We start from the raw sequence: 15,336 nt of genomic DNA on the forward strand, positions 1-15,336 counted from the left end.
ATGTTTTCCATTAAGTAATTGTGTCAATGGGGAAACATCAGGGGCTCCTTTCTCCCGCATTATTAGAGCTGTCGGCATGAAATTTTAATTCTCTGCCACAGGGGTCTTTGCCTTCCCAAACTACAATTCCCAGAATTCTGAGTTTCTTTCCCAGCTAGCTTGCCCCCCCAATGGTGACAGGCAACCTTAATTTAAAGATAATTGTCTCTTTGGCTTCGCACCAACTGATTTTGGGAATGTTATGAGGTTTATTGAACTGTAACAAAAGGTCATAGGTGAGTGTTTTGATTCTTAAGTTTTTTGCGTGCCCCCCTCATGTTTCTTAATATTACCTCTTATGTACGAATCTTACAAAATAGATACAACAAGCGAATTACAAAGTTTTGCAAAGCCTCATTTTGAATTATATTCTGAATTCATACATTTGCTCTGCTGTTTTGTCATATAATAAAACCAAATTAAACCAAAGACAGAAAAAAGTTTTTTCTGGAATATGTCAACCCATTTTAGTCAATTCTTCTTTTTAATCCCAAGGTGTCGATTTATTTAGCTTAGATTCCAGCTACATGTCCAAAGAGAAACATCTGAAATTTTGAGTTTAAAACGCCAGCTACAAAAGCTTGTTTGTGTCACTGGACCAAAAAGCAAAAAGTAGCCCCTCCCTCATGCATTTCCTCCCCACATACCAAATGCTTTCAGTACAGCCAGTGGTCACAGTCACCACAGAAACCATAGCCCTTGGCTCAGGAACATTAAGAAATTCAGCTTCATCAAATTCTCATTTCCCCTCACGGAAAAACCAATGCCATTCCCTGACTATAGCAGCAAGCATACAAGTCTGATCGACTGGAAGCAAATGGAAATTTAGCTCCAGTAGAATAGAATTATTGCATGCTATCAAGAAAGGTTAAAAAATGATTTTAACAGGTCACTAGTCTTAGAGTCCCTCTATTCAATGCCTCAAAGACCAGTTCCAGCATCTGCTGATATCAGTCAGTTGTACCAACCTCATTTATTTAAACCAAAAAAAGAAAACTAGTTAATTTAACATATTGTTTTTCTGACATTCAGGTATGAGTGTCAGTGCTTATGTTGCCAAAATGGCACTATTCATACAGATGGGAAATCTTGGGAAACTTCAAGGTTTGCAGAAGTATGAAAAATATTTAGCATTGTTTCTTTCTAATAAGGTATATGAGAGTTTGTATACACTTTCCAACTTCAGGGCGGGACCCTCCACTGTCTCCCCTTTACACCATACATAAGTACAAAGCATTCTAAACATGGCAAAGAAACCCTTTGACAGATATTTTCACCTGAGCTGAGCTGGGAAGAGAAACCCACACAGAAAATCCTTGCTTCCGCCAAACCTCAGGATACATTTTTCAGGTTCTGGACTCATTTCAAAGTATGTAAGAGGAATGGAATGACCTACTTTAAACAAACCAGCTCAACAGAAACTATAATTTAAAAAGGCTTTTACTCACTGTCTTGTTCTCACCCGCTGCACTAAGAATCTGTGAGATGCTATGACACTCGTGCCTTGAAAGGACATTTCCCTCTTTGCAGTCACTGCCACCCTTACCAATAAAGAGTATTTCTACAAAACTAAACCTTTTCCCTACTGGAACTCTTACAATACAATCCCATGCACGTTTCCATAGATGCAATCTCAGACAACTGAATGGGATTGAACTTTCTACCACAGAAAGTCTTGCAGCTTTACTTAGTTTTTGTTGGTGTGTATGTGTGTGTTTTTGCTTTGGTGACTTTGCCACTTGACTGGAAATCTATAAAATGTGGATTATGCTATATTATTTTTTAATGGAAAGATACTATACATACTTGTGTAAACTTCAACTTTAGGTATAAATCTAAGGTAGGTTTGAGGGCCAAAATTATAGATGTCAGATCATTCCACAAGGAGAGAAAAGTGCCAGTATTGTCTCGGGGCTCACCCATCCCTGGCCATTGCTGCCACCATTTTCCTGACCAGGCACTCAAAAAGGCCAGAAGTGGGGCAGCAGTGAAAAGGCTGGTGTGCGAGGCGTCAATGCTTCTTTATTTCAGAGATAGAAACCAACCTTTGAATTATATATATACTGGTTAAAAGTGTTGTTTTGATCATTTTGGGTATAACGAGGAAAGAAAGCTGAACTTAAAACAGGCTGATGCTAGATTGATAAACACCCATTGCAACTACTGATTGGATTCCCGTCTATAACACTATGTAACACAATTTGGAAAAAAAATCTGTTCCTGGTTTGAAAGTGTTATTTCCTGTTTAATTGTGCAGCACTTTCTTTGAAATTAGTTGTTATACTATAGAATCTTCGTTTTTGTGGATACCACCAACTATGTTGAATTGGTTGAGACTGTGAGATATTCAATGAAAATCTATATATGCTGCAGGATATCCTGAAAAAATATTTTTGCAGTTTAATCAGCCTTCTCCATGTTTTTATGATAGAACCAATTAGGAAATAATATTTATAACCCAAGAACTAAAGTCGTGTTACATAGTGTTAGTATATCCGCTACAGAAAAATAAAGTGATAGTATGAAGACATCCTTTATTACCTAAAGATTGGAATAAGCATTTCTACAGAATTGGCCATACATCACCTGGACTGCTTGCATAGGTTCAAGTTGAGAACGTTTTATCTGACCTGTTCAGACATGGGGCCAACTAGCACTCCAACCACTATGACACACTAGCTCAACAACAGTTTAAAAAGAAAGCAGTGGGAAGTTGAGCAAAAAAAGTTAAGAAAAGAAATAGGAGTTAGACTTCCTTTGAGAAAGGCAATCATTTATAATGGAAAGATGTTTCAAATCACGAATGCTGCGGGCATATACGCAAAATGCATTTGTGCAGTACAAAAATGTGCTGCCTAACCACTCAAGTAACACATGGTTGCTCGAGGCTTCACCTTTCTGGCCTCACCAGTCCTATTAATAATCCTAAATTATATAATGTTTTTCTTGGGGGCAGAGAGAAATAATGCACTTCTAATTTGCTTCAACATGAGGGCCTTCTGTGTAAAACAATTCTATCTTCTTTTTGTTAAAGTCCCTGCTTCTGTTGTTCTAATAAAGATTTTTTTCTCTTGAGTTGTAGGATAACATTTTCCAGATTTTTTCTTTAATGCCATGTTCCAAGAATCAATGGTAGATATATTGTTTGGGAATACCATTTTTGTTTTCATTTAGTAGGATATATATGCCCACCCTCTGCATAAGCAGAGGGTGGGCATCTGTGGCCCTTCCAGAACAGTGTAAACTGCAGACCAAAAATACTGGAAATCATTTTTTTTATCCACTGTGGCCTAATATAATCTGAGGCCTGACAGGCTCACATAGGGAGACATCTGTACTTTTCAGAGCTGATTTACTTATCGGATTTATATTCCACCTTTTCCCCATCAGTTTTGGGAGGTGCTGATATTTCTCATGCTTTCAACCTAGAATCAGAGAATAAGTAGAGTTGGAAGAGACCTCATGGACCATCCAGTCCAACCCCCTGCCAAGAAGCAGGAAATCCCATTCAAAGCACCCCTGACAGATAGCCATCCAGCTTCTGCTTAAAAGCCTCCAAAGAAGAAGCCTCCACTACAGTCTAGGGCAGGGAGTTCCACTGCCGTACAGCTCTCACAGTGAGGAAGTTCTTCCTGATGTTCAGGTGGAATCTCCTTTCCTGTAGTTTGAAACCATTGTTCCGTGTCCTAGTCAGCAGGGCAGCAGAAAACAAGCTTGCTCCCTCCTCCCTATGACTTTCCTTCACGTATTTGTACATGACTATCATGTCTCCTCTCAGCCTTCTCTTCTGCAGGCTAAACATGTCCAGTTCTTTAAGCCGCTCCTCATAGGGCTTGTTCTCCAGACCCTTGATCATTTTAGTTGCCCTCCTCTGGACGCTTACCAGCTTGTCAACATCTCCCTTCAATTGTGGTGCCCAGAATTGGACGCAGTATTCCAGGTGTGGTCTGACCAAGGCAGAATAGAGGTGTAGCATGACTTCCCTGGACCTAGATGCTATACCCCTATTTATGCAGGCCAGAATCCCATTGGCTTTTTTAGCAGCCCCATCACAGTGTAGGCTCATGTTTAACTTGTTGTCCATGAGGACTCCAAGGTCTCTTTTACACATACTGCTGTTGAGCCAGGCGTCCCCCATTCTGTATCTTTGCATTCCATTTCTTCTGCCTAAGTGAAGTATCTTGCATTTGTCCCTGTTGAACTTCATTTTGTTAGTTTCGGCCCATCTCTCTAGTCTGTTAAGATCATTTTGAATTCTGCTTCTGTCTTCTGGAGTGTTAGCTATTCCTCCCAGTTTGGTGTCATCTGCAAACTTGATGATCATGCCTTCTAACCCTTCGTCTAAGTCGTTAATAAAGATGTTGAACAGGACTGGGCCCAGGACAGAACCCTGCGGCACTCCACTCGTCACTTCTTTCCAAGATGAAGAAGATGCATTGGTGAGCACCCTTTGGGTTCGTTCGCTTAGCCAATTACAGATCCACCTAACCGTAGTTTTGTCTAGCCCACATTTTACTAGTTTGTTTGCCAGAAGGTCGTAGGGGACTTTGTCGAAGGCCTTACTGAAATCCAGGTACCCACAGCATTCCCTGTATCGACCCAACTCGTAACTCTATCGAAAAAAGAGATCAGATTAGTCTGGCATGACTTGTTTTTGGTAAATCCGTGTTGGCTATTAGTAATGACCGCATTTGTTTCTAAATGTTCGCAGACCACTTCCTTAATGATCTCCTCCAGAATCTTGCCTGGTATCGACGTGAGGCTGACCGGACGGTAATTGTTTGGGTCGTTCTTTTTTCCCTTCTTGAAGATAGGGACCACATTCGCCCTCCTCCAATCTGCTGGGACTTCTCCTGCTCTCCAAGAACTCTAGAAGATAATTGCCAGTGGTAACCTGCTGAAAGAAACTGCACCAACAGCCACCCATTTCACACCTCCACAATTGTTTTCTCTATCCAAGGGCAAATCTACATGGGGAAAAAAGTGGAGTCACCTGAAATCCATTGTTGGAAATCCCCACAATTTTTGCCAACTGGTTTTTAGATTTAAACTGGAGCTTGTGGAAAACTCCAGAACATCCTGGGACTGTGGTAGTCTAGACAGATGGTTCAGGTCTGGTTCGGGCCAATCTAGTACCCAAAGACCACACTATCACCCTTTCCCTGATCTGAGTACCACTGAGTGTTACCACAGTCACTTCTAGTCAGCCATGGAGCTCCAACTGAGCTCCTGTCATGGGCCTTTGCTGATGTTAAAACAGGGTGCCTGTGTTTTGTGGGCAGGTGAAATTTTCAAGCCAAGGATAGTTGAATCTGAGGAAACAGAGGGCTGACTTTACGTTGCCTGCAAGCTCTGTCCTTACCTTTGTCGGTTTTGTTTTGGTTTTAATGGATCAGCATGTAGTTGAAAATAAGGCCTTCTGCCTAAGGAGGTCCTGAACAACTACTGACAGATAAGGCAATACTGTTTAGCAGGACAAGCCAATTTCACCCAGTATCAGCCTGTTTCTTAAAACTGTAAAAACTGGCCAGTCTTCTATCTCTTTAAGCAAGTACATCTTTACCTGAAATAGGACTAAAATGACAGAAAAGGATTGACTGGCTTAGTTTGTGCATCTGGGTACTGTTAAACACACATGAGCCAGACGTATGAAGAAACATAGCAATACTAATTCTCACTTTCCTCCCAAAATTACTTGCTACATGAGCTTCAGCAAATGTTATATGCAATGTTCCGGTCTTTCTAAAACATAGATAATGGTACCTCTATCTTGCAGACATGGTGTGTGAGGATTAAAGATTGTTTATAAGTATTATAGGCATAATCCTCCTCAGTCAATAGGATTGTGACTGTGACATCGAGCCTCAAGTGACAGCAGGAAAGTGGGACAAGATAGTACAACCTCCATCTGTACCCTTCCCTTTTTATTGGAAAAACATGCATTGTATCAGTAGAGGGGGGTAGAGAATGAGCAGAGGGGTGGCATTTCTAAACTTTAGCTCTTGATAATTATGATCACAGACATCTCCCAGGCAGCACAGAGGACAAGGTATTGTGCTTAGACTAAGCATGCAAACTGCACAGTCCTCTGGATGTTGTTTGACCACCTTAGACAAACCAGCCAGTGGGGAGGAATGATGGGAGCTGCAATTCAACAATAAACATTATTACCAACTTTAACTTAGACTGAAGAGCCATCTCTTCATGTAAAGGCAACTAATGGTCCTGCAGATGTTGTTGGGACTATATCTTTAACCCCCAACCATTGGCCATGCTGGCTGGGACTGATAGGAGTTTCACATTATTATACTGGGTAATCTTGGACACTGTGCCTCAACCAAATCTACCTCGAAGTGCTGCCAGACAAACCAGACAAAACAATACTCATATGTGCCATTCTAAGTGGTAGAGAGGAAGGGTGAGGAACTAGTATATCAACTGAAACCATAAACAGATTTTTTTTCCTTTGACTACAATTGCAACATGTAGATGTAAATTTTCTTAAATAATAACTTTATTCTCTTTATAGAAAGATAATGCAGGTCTTTTAAAAATGCATTACTATATGGATTACTTCTCCAGTTGCACAGAGACAAGGTATTAGGATTAAAGTTGGTACCTTGAAAACAACCTAGAATCAGAGAATAAGTAGAGTTGGAAGAGAATGTTGCCTGTTACTTTATCAGCAGAGGTGAAGTTTCCTAGGCAGGATCACCTTCTATGTTACACATAACACCAATGCTAAAGATATATGAGACTCAAAAATCTCCACAGGATTTAGGAACTGATTAGGATGACCCACACCAGGAGGCTGAGTGATCTGGATGGGTTCCTGGTGGCTCTAAGGGATTTTCCTGTCACCTTGGCAGACAATTCTGTTGACACTCTGGCTGACCTCTGGAATGGGGAAATGGCAAACACAGTGGACACAATTGTTCTTAAGTGTCCCTCTTACCTAGTGGAGACAAACTGGTCCCCTGAGTCTTCAGCATTGAAGCAAGTAAGACGGGAGCAATGTTTTTGCTGCCACCACTGCATCTGCAAAGAACAGTCCAGTGGAGTTGTTTCAAGTGGCCAGAGGACTATTACAAACTGGTCCTCAAGGGGAAAATGCTGACAACACAGCAGCTCATTATGTAGAATTTTCACAGTGCTATACAGATAAAGATATTTGCTCCGACTTTGATGCTGTAGTTGATATAATCCACATGGGTGTAATACTACTTATAGTGTTGACAGATTCTTTTCAATCTGCACAGCCTCCGGATATAAACAGGATCCTTGGTGAGGTGAGAGCTACCACATGTACTCTAGATCCTTGCCCTTCCTGTTTAATCAAATAGGCCAGAGGGGGACTGGTGGAGTAGGTGGAGGCTGTGGTCAATGCCTCCTTGGAACAAGGCAGAATTCCAACATGCCTAAAGGAGGCAGTTGCGAGGTCTATATTTAAAAAAAACAACAATTCCTGAATCCCTTCATAATGAATAATTATTAACCAGTGACCAAACTTCCATTTTTGGATAAGATATAGAAGTGTTTGATGGCCTCCCAATTTCAGAGTTTTTGGATGAAATGGATTAATTAGATCCATTGCAATCTGGTTTCAGGCCTGGTGATGGGAGAGATCATTTTGGTCACCTTGGTGAATGTCCTACACAGAGGACAGGGGGAGTGTGTCCCTGCTGGTTCTTCTGGATCTCTTAGTGGCTTTCGATACCATCAACCATGGTATCCTTCTGGGCCAATTCACTGGGATTGGACTTAGAGGAACTGTTTTGCAATGGTTCCGTTACTTCCTGGAGGGACAAACATAGAAAGTACTGATTGATTCCTGTATAAATCCCTGGCCATTGGTCTGTGGGGCTCCTCAGGACTCTGTTTCATCCCCCATGCTGTTTAACATATACATGAAACCCCTGGGAGAGGCTATTCTGACTTTTGGGAGTGCGGTACCATCTATATGCAAATAACACCCAGCTCTACTACTTCTTTTCACCTAAAGCCAAGGAAGCTGCCCTTACCCTAAACCAGTATATGTCATCAGTAAAGGACTGAATGAGGGCAAACAAATTGAAACTTAATCCAGACAAGATAGAGATGTTCCTGATCAGTTCGGAGGCAGATCGGGGAATAGGGATTCAACCTGTACTGGGTGGGTTTACACTCCTCCTGAAGATACAGATCTGCAGTCTGGGGGTCCTCCTACACTCAGTGTTGAACCTGGAAGCCCAGGTTCTGGCGGTGGTCAGAATAGCCTTCGTACATTTAAAACTTGTGCATCAACTGCATCTGCTTCTTCTGGCCAAGATGGTACAGGCCTTAGTGACATACCAATTTACTTACTATATCACAGACTACTTGGGGCTGCCTTTGAAGAGTGCTTGTAAACTTGGATGGTCAAAAAGCTATGACCAGATTGTTAGCTAGTGTTGTCCTTCTGGCGGCAAGCTAAAATATTTTTATTCAGACAGACGTTTAAAGAAAAAAGTTGTAGGAGTACATCAGGTGGCTGCTGTAAGGCATTAGATTATTTTAATGTGTTTTGAGTGACTTTGACTGACTTATATGTTTAATTCTATTTTAAACATACAACATGTGGATTTTAAATCACAATTTTAATGCTGTGAACTACTTTTTGTTTCAATCAAGAGATAAAAGTGGGATGCAGATATAATATAAATATAATAACAATCACCACCATCACAACAATAATGTACAAAGTCCCATTCAAACGTTGGCAATGTTAATGGGAAAAAGGAGTGTATTCCTTTGTGAGTTATCATAACACATATCATTTTATAACATACTATGTTTGTTCAGTTTTTTTTGTAAAGGATTTCATTCATAAATGTTCATAGCACATGTTTTCATATATCTTGTATGTTTTATAATCTTATCAAACTGTTCATTCTCTATTAACTAACTAGTCAACTAATGAATTCAATGCAATTTTTCTAGGTTTAGCATGAAGGCCTAAGCTTGGCATTTAAATATAAGGCAAAGTTAGGGGGAGATGGAAACCAATTTTGCCTTGAATGGCTGTAAACATATATTGATCCCAGTTGGAAAAAAACTCTTTTGAGACTACAATTTCCTAAATCTTCCAGCCAACAGATCATACGGATTGCGAGAGTCTAATAGTTTTGTTTTCAAAAATATTTATTTTCTAAGCTCCGGTATCGAGAGGGAGTAAGGCTGAAAGATCTGTCTCTTAAAGCATAAGCATTTATGCATGGGAAGATGTAAATTTATTCCCCAATGAGATCTACGTTAGAAATGTACTATAGCTGGAGGTCTATGGCTAAACTGTCTATTTCTTTTTAGTTGAATAATTGCAAAGTACTTTCATGAACATGGAGGATGCCAGTCTCCAATAGACTAGTCTACTGTACTAATAACTCTTCTTAAATATTTACTGTTCAGCTTTTTAAAAAAACCTTGAGCTATGTATATTTTAAATAATTCTTTATTAGGTTATATTTGAAAGAATTAACTCAAGGCATAATGCCAAGTATTTTCAAGGAGACAGTAGTATAACTTCTTTTGAAGAAACTGGCACTGGATACCACCCAACTTAATAACTATAGGCCAGTGTCAAACCTCCCCTTTATGGACAAGGTTCTGGAGAGGGTGATGGCCTCACAACTCCAAAGGTTCTTGGAAGACACCGATTTTCTGGATCCATCTCAGTCTGGTTTCAGGCCTGGCTACAGAACAGAGATGGCACTGGTCGCCTTGGTGGATGATCTACGAAGAGAGCTAGACGAGTGTGTCCCTGCTAGTTCTCCTGGACCTCTTAGCGGCCTTTCATACCATTGACCATGATATCTTTCTGGGCTGTCTCTCCAGGATGGGACTTGGGAGCACTGTTCTATAGTGGCTCTGGTCCTTCCTGGAGGGTCAGACTCAGAAGGTGGAGCTGGGGGACTCCTGTTTGACTCCCTGGCCGGTGGCCTGTGGGGTCCCCAGAGTTCAATTCTGTCGCCCATGCTGTTCAATATTTACATGACACCGCTGGGAGAGATCATCCGGAGTTTGGTGTCAAATTTATGCGGACGACACCCAACTCTATTAGTCCTTTCCACCTAATACCTTCCTGCCCCTAAACCAGTGCCTGTCATCAGTGATGGACTGGATGAGGGCTAATAAGTTGAAACTAAATTCAGACAAGACAGAAGTACTCCTGGTCAGTCGGAAGGCGGATCAGGGTATGGGATTACAGCCTGTGTTGGATGGGGTCGCACTCCCCCTGAAGATACAGGTGTGCAGTCTGGGGGGGGGGGGGCTCCTGGACTCATCACTGACCATAGAACCCCAGGTGTTGGCAGTGGCCAGAAGCGCCTTTGCACAATTAAAACTTGTGCAACAGCTGCGCCCGTACCTTGAGACGCCAGATCTGGCCATGGTAGTTCACGCCTTAATCACATCCCGCTTGGACTACTGCAATGCTCTTTACATGGGGCTGCTTTTAAAGATAGTTTGGAAACTTCAACTGGTTCAGACATCAGTAGCCACATGGCTAAGAGGAGCTCCGTACAGGGAAGAGATCAACTCCATTGCTACAGGAACTCCACTGGCTCCCGATCTGCTTCTGGGCTAAATACAAAGTGTTGGTCATTACCTTTAAAGCCCTAAACAGCTCTGGTCTAGGCTACTTGACCAATCGTATCTCCTCTTACAAACCAGCCTGGGCACTGCGGTCAGCAGAGGAGGCCCTGCTCTCAGTCCCACCCCCATCTCAAGTATGGCTGGTGGAAATGTGAGAGAGGGCCTTCTCCATGGCTGACCCCCACCTCTGGAACTCCCTTTCTAAAGAAATAAGGCTGGCCCCCTCCCTCCTCTCCTTCAAAAAATAACTAAAGACCTACTTCTGCTCATTAGAATATGGAAAGGAGGATTAATTAATGAGTGACCACTTCCAGATCCTGATTGAACTATGCTGTATCCAGATTCTGTCAGTCTATGTCAGCCCATTTACCACTGTATGCCACATAATCCAACTCACAAAACTCTGTTGAACTTCAGTTGGCTTTTAAAATTACTGTCAATGTTTATTTAGATTTTATGTCACAATATAATTCTTGTCTGATTCTGTCTGACTATATTGGTTTAGGTTATTGATGTTATACTCAATTCAATGATATTAGGTTTACTTATTTATTTATTTCCAATATTTCTATCCCCGCCTTTCTCACCCGAAGGGACTCAGGGCGGCGTACAATTGGCAACAATTCGATGCCGACTCATCATTAAAATCAAACAGCATATAAAATCTATTACGAACAATTAAATACAGTATAAAATATAAAACATATGGTTAAAATATGTTCATCCAATATCCTCATGCTTTATCCATACATCAGTCCCGGTCGTCTTTGTCGTTTATTCATTAAAAGCCTGAGCACATAGCCATGTTTTTAAGGCTTTTCTAAAACTCGAAAGGGTTGGGGGCTTGCCGTATATCTCTGGGAAGGGTGTTCCACAGCCGGGGAGGTTTAATTTGATGTTAGGTTTTTAATGCTGTGTTCATATGTGGGGTCTTGTTGGGATTTTATGCCAATATTTATTTGTTTTTTGAAGGCATTGAATGTATGCCATTGTTTGTTGGAATCCGCCCTGAGTTGCTTCAGGGAGATAGCATGGAATAGAAATAAAGGTATTATTATTATTATTATTATTATTATTATTATTATTATTATTACTACTACTACTACTACTACTACCACCACCACGTTGGGGAAATAACATTTGGATTCGGATTTTGAATTTTAATTTGGATGGTTAGAAACAATAGAAGTTAATAACGAAACAATTAAGTCATTCTTAATTACGGTCCAGATTCTTCAGTGTTTTAGGTGTTAGATTCACTCTGTCATTTTAGGTAAAGGTAAAGGTTTTCCCCTGACATTAAGCCTAGTTGTGTCCGTCTATGGGGGTTGGGGCTCATCTCCATTTCTAAGTCGAAGAACCGGCGTTACCCAAAGACACCTCCAAGGTCATGTGGCTGGCATGACTGCATGGAGCGCCGTTACCTTCCTGTCGGAGCAGTATCTATTGATCTACTCATATTTGGATGTTTTTGAACTGCTAGGTTGGCAGAAGCTGGGGTTAACAGCGGGAGCTCACCTCGTTCCTCAGATTCAAACTGCCGATCTTTCAGTCAGCAAGTTCAGCAGCTCAGACACCAGCAATCTACATTACCCTTCTACTTCTTTCCCCACATCAAATATAGGTGGAGAGATTTTCAAGTGTTCACTGACAAATGCTAGTGCCTATATCTTGCTCTTTGTTCTTTCCCTCCAACTGAAAAGAATTAAGAGCTCAGGAAGAGGAAGTTGCCTGCCTTTGAATCTCAGCTGCTTGAGGGCAGGCAACTAATCCTCTGCCTTCTCCCAGGAGGGATGTGACAGTGGCAGTGCCCAAGCCTGCTTCATCAGAGGCCATATTTATAGAAAGTGACAACCATGCCCTAGTCCTCCATTAGAGCTCAGGATTGTCCTATATCTGGATTCAGACTCCCCGGCACATGCACAGGAAAAGCAGGATGGCTCTGAGAGACAGACATTAAGGAGAACACTTAGAAGGCCTGGGAGGAGTGACAGAAAATTTGTCAAGGTCTAGGTGTTGTTGTTTATTTTAGGGAAAACCCTTTGTTATTTATTACTCTTTTACACATGACAGGAGAATTTTTTAAAAATTAAACACAATATCACATATACAATTCAATCTCATAAAAATACACATAATATTCCATAAATCAAAATCTTCCATACTTATCTGCTTTACTCCCATTCTTAAACTCCCCCCCCCTCCCCGGGAACAACTTAATTTATTTTAATATTACCTTTCATGTGGAAGATCATTTTAACTGTATCTTTCAGTTTCTTGCTCTTCTATTCACATAACCAACTAGTTTCCTACAATTTCTAATCCATACATCTTCACTTATCTGTCCATTATATGCAGTCCTTCTTTCCCATATAAAATAAAAATAATCTAATCCACTACATATTGTTTCCACTTGCATAAATCCCTCTTTTGTGTCTCATTCCAACCATATGCTATAACTGCTCATGCAGCTTTTAATAACTGCTTTGTTAAATATTTATCTTTGTCAAGGTCTGATTGTAAATGCCAGAATTCTTTTTCAGCTTCCCTTCCATTGCATTAAAAAAAGACATCAAACAATCCCACCCCTTTATGGTCTTGCAAGACCATTAATTAATTCCTTCACAGATGAGCATTTAGGGACAAGTATCTAATCTTAGTGCCCAGAGGTCTTCTGCTTCAGAATTTTCCCCTCCTTCTGAAATATTCTTGAACAGTATCCCCACAATGTACCGCCTAATATAAACAAAACAAAAAAGGAAAGTGGGAGGCACACACTTCCAGACATCTACCATGTTTTCCAATATGTTTGAGGGACCAAAATGAAAATGGCAATCTAGGAACTATCTGGAGATACAGCATGATACACACTACAAATGCCAATCTAACACTTTAAAAGTAAGAAATTGTGTAGAATTAAAATTATTACATTTCTCAAAAAATATTGATAATGTGCATTAAGGAGAACAGATATTCAAAATGGACCTTGATTAGAATAGAAGTGAAATGGAACCAAAACAAAGAAAAGTTATACAGCAAACAACCCAGTGACAATATGTTATAGCACTATGACATGATTAGCACTGCTGTTTTCTAAAAGATTATATCTGTCTATTTTGACTTTCACACTTTCAGTTCAGATCTGTTATATATAATCGTTTTGCATGTGACACTAATATTATTTTTATTTTTCATAACTTTAAATCAAAAAGCCACTTTTCTAAATTGCCCCCATTTTACTATCACAAATTACAGTAGAGAAAATAAGTAAGAATGGCCCTTTAGCTGTAGAATGTTTGGAATTGAGAGTGAGTGATAGTCTACACCAGCTGAAAAGGCTTTTGTCTCTGACTTTTAACTCTCCAATTATTATGTCCCAAACTTACCATCTTCGGTCTCAGGTTCTTTCACCACTAATTTCTCATTTTCTGATTCCTGGTCTTCCTCCTAAAACAAAGGAATTAAACATTAAAAAATGAGGATATACATGATTTTGTTGTCTGAGGCAGAAAAACAAATTCTTCTCAAATTCATCTAGGTTATTTAGGCATGAGACAGAAAATTCCACAGACATCTCTCAATATCCCTTACCATAAAAATAATAAATTCAATAGGCAATAATTAGTGTGCTGTCTCTTCATGACACTGAAAATCTTTCAATGGAGGTAGCTGCTTCATTCTGTCTAATGACAGAGCTGGCCTTACATAAAACCGCTACAAAGCTATTGTTTAAAAGACTTTTTTCTAAACAAAGGCACAAAGGAATTATAGACATCATAACTCAAACAGAAAAAGCCTTCCACATAAAATGAGTCTGAAATTCATGCACACTTTCTTCACCAATGCTCTTGACAAGCAATAGGAATAGTCAGATACAATTTAAAGCACCATTAATGTATGATAGAATCTCATTTAAAAATACCCTCCGGGTATGAATGCTATTTCATAAAACAGGACAACAGGAAAAACTAGGGTTGGGATTTTAAAAAAGAACTTTGAATTTCTTTGTGGGCGTAGCCCATATATTCCTATATAGAAATAAAGTGACTTTTGTTTTGATTACTTTGCTTTAGTTTAAAAAGTTTGATTTTATTTTGTTATTGTTTTATTTTAATTATTTTATTTTAATTTAATTTAAGGAGTCTATACAATTTTGATTGCTTACCATGTACATTTAATTTTAAAATAGTGTTCACACTCTTGTGCACACACAAAGGCTCCTGGGAGAAGGTTCAATTCTATTTCTATTTCAATTCTGCAGCAGAATAATATGTCTTGGAGAAAACCTTTCGGTTCTGAACTTTTGTCCCATCCCTGCTACTATAACCTTGCTAATTTTGACCCAACTTCTTCAACTTTGATCATGCTCCTTATTTTAGAAGTATTTAATATATATAAAGCATCTCTGAACATGTAAGAAGTTATTTCCCTCATTACCATGCACTTGTAGATTATTGGACACTTTTACATTTGGAAAGAGTCAGTAGTTCTCATAAAATCCCCATAATGCCCTGCATATCCCCTTTGCAAAAGTTAAGACTGCAGCCCAAACTGAGCATACATTTCCTTGGCAATATCCTGAAAAATAGGTCAAAAGGGGAAAATATTGACATAAAAACTCATAGCACTATTTCACAACTGGTTGTCTCTGTTCACTTTCACGGTGTCCATATATTCAACATCAGGGTT

General features: G+C 39.9%; 1 protein-coding gene across 1 annotated transcript in view; it reads right to left on the minus strand.

The window, feature by feature from the left end:
- Positions 1-15,336, minus strand: part of mxra7 (matrix remodeling associated 7) — a 74,551-nt gene that overhangs the window by 25,674 nt on the left and 33,541 nt on the right. Inside the window, exon 2 of the mRNA XM_008104362.3 lies at positions 14,034-14,094. Within this exon, the coding sequence (XP_008102569.2) occupies positions 14,034-14,094 (61 nt within the window). The remainder of the gene's footprint in view (positions 1-14,033; positions 14,095-15,336) is intronic.

The sequence above is a fragment of the Anolis carolinensis genome, chromosome 2 (genome assembly GCF_035594765.1).
Source record: "Anolis carolinensis isolate JA03-04 chromosome 2, rAnoCar3.1.pri, whole genome shotgun sequence".
Lineage (NCBI taxonomy): Eukaryota > Metazoa > Chordata > Lepidosauria > Squamata > Dactyloidae > Anolis > Anolis carolinensis.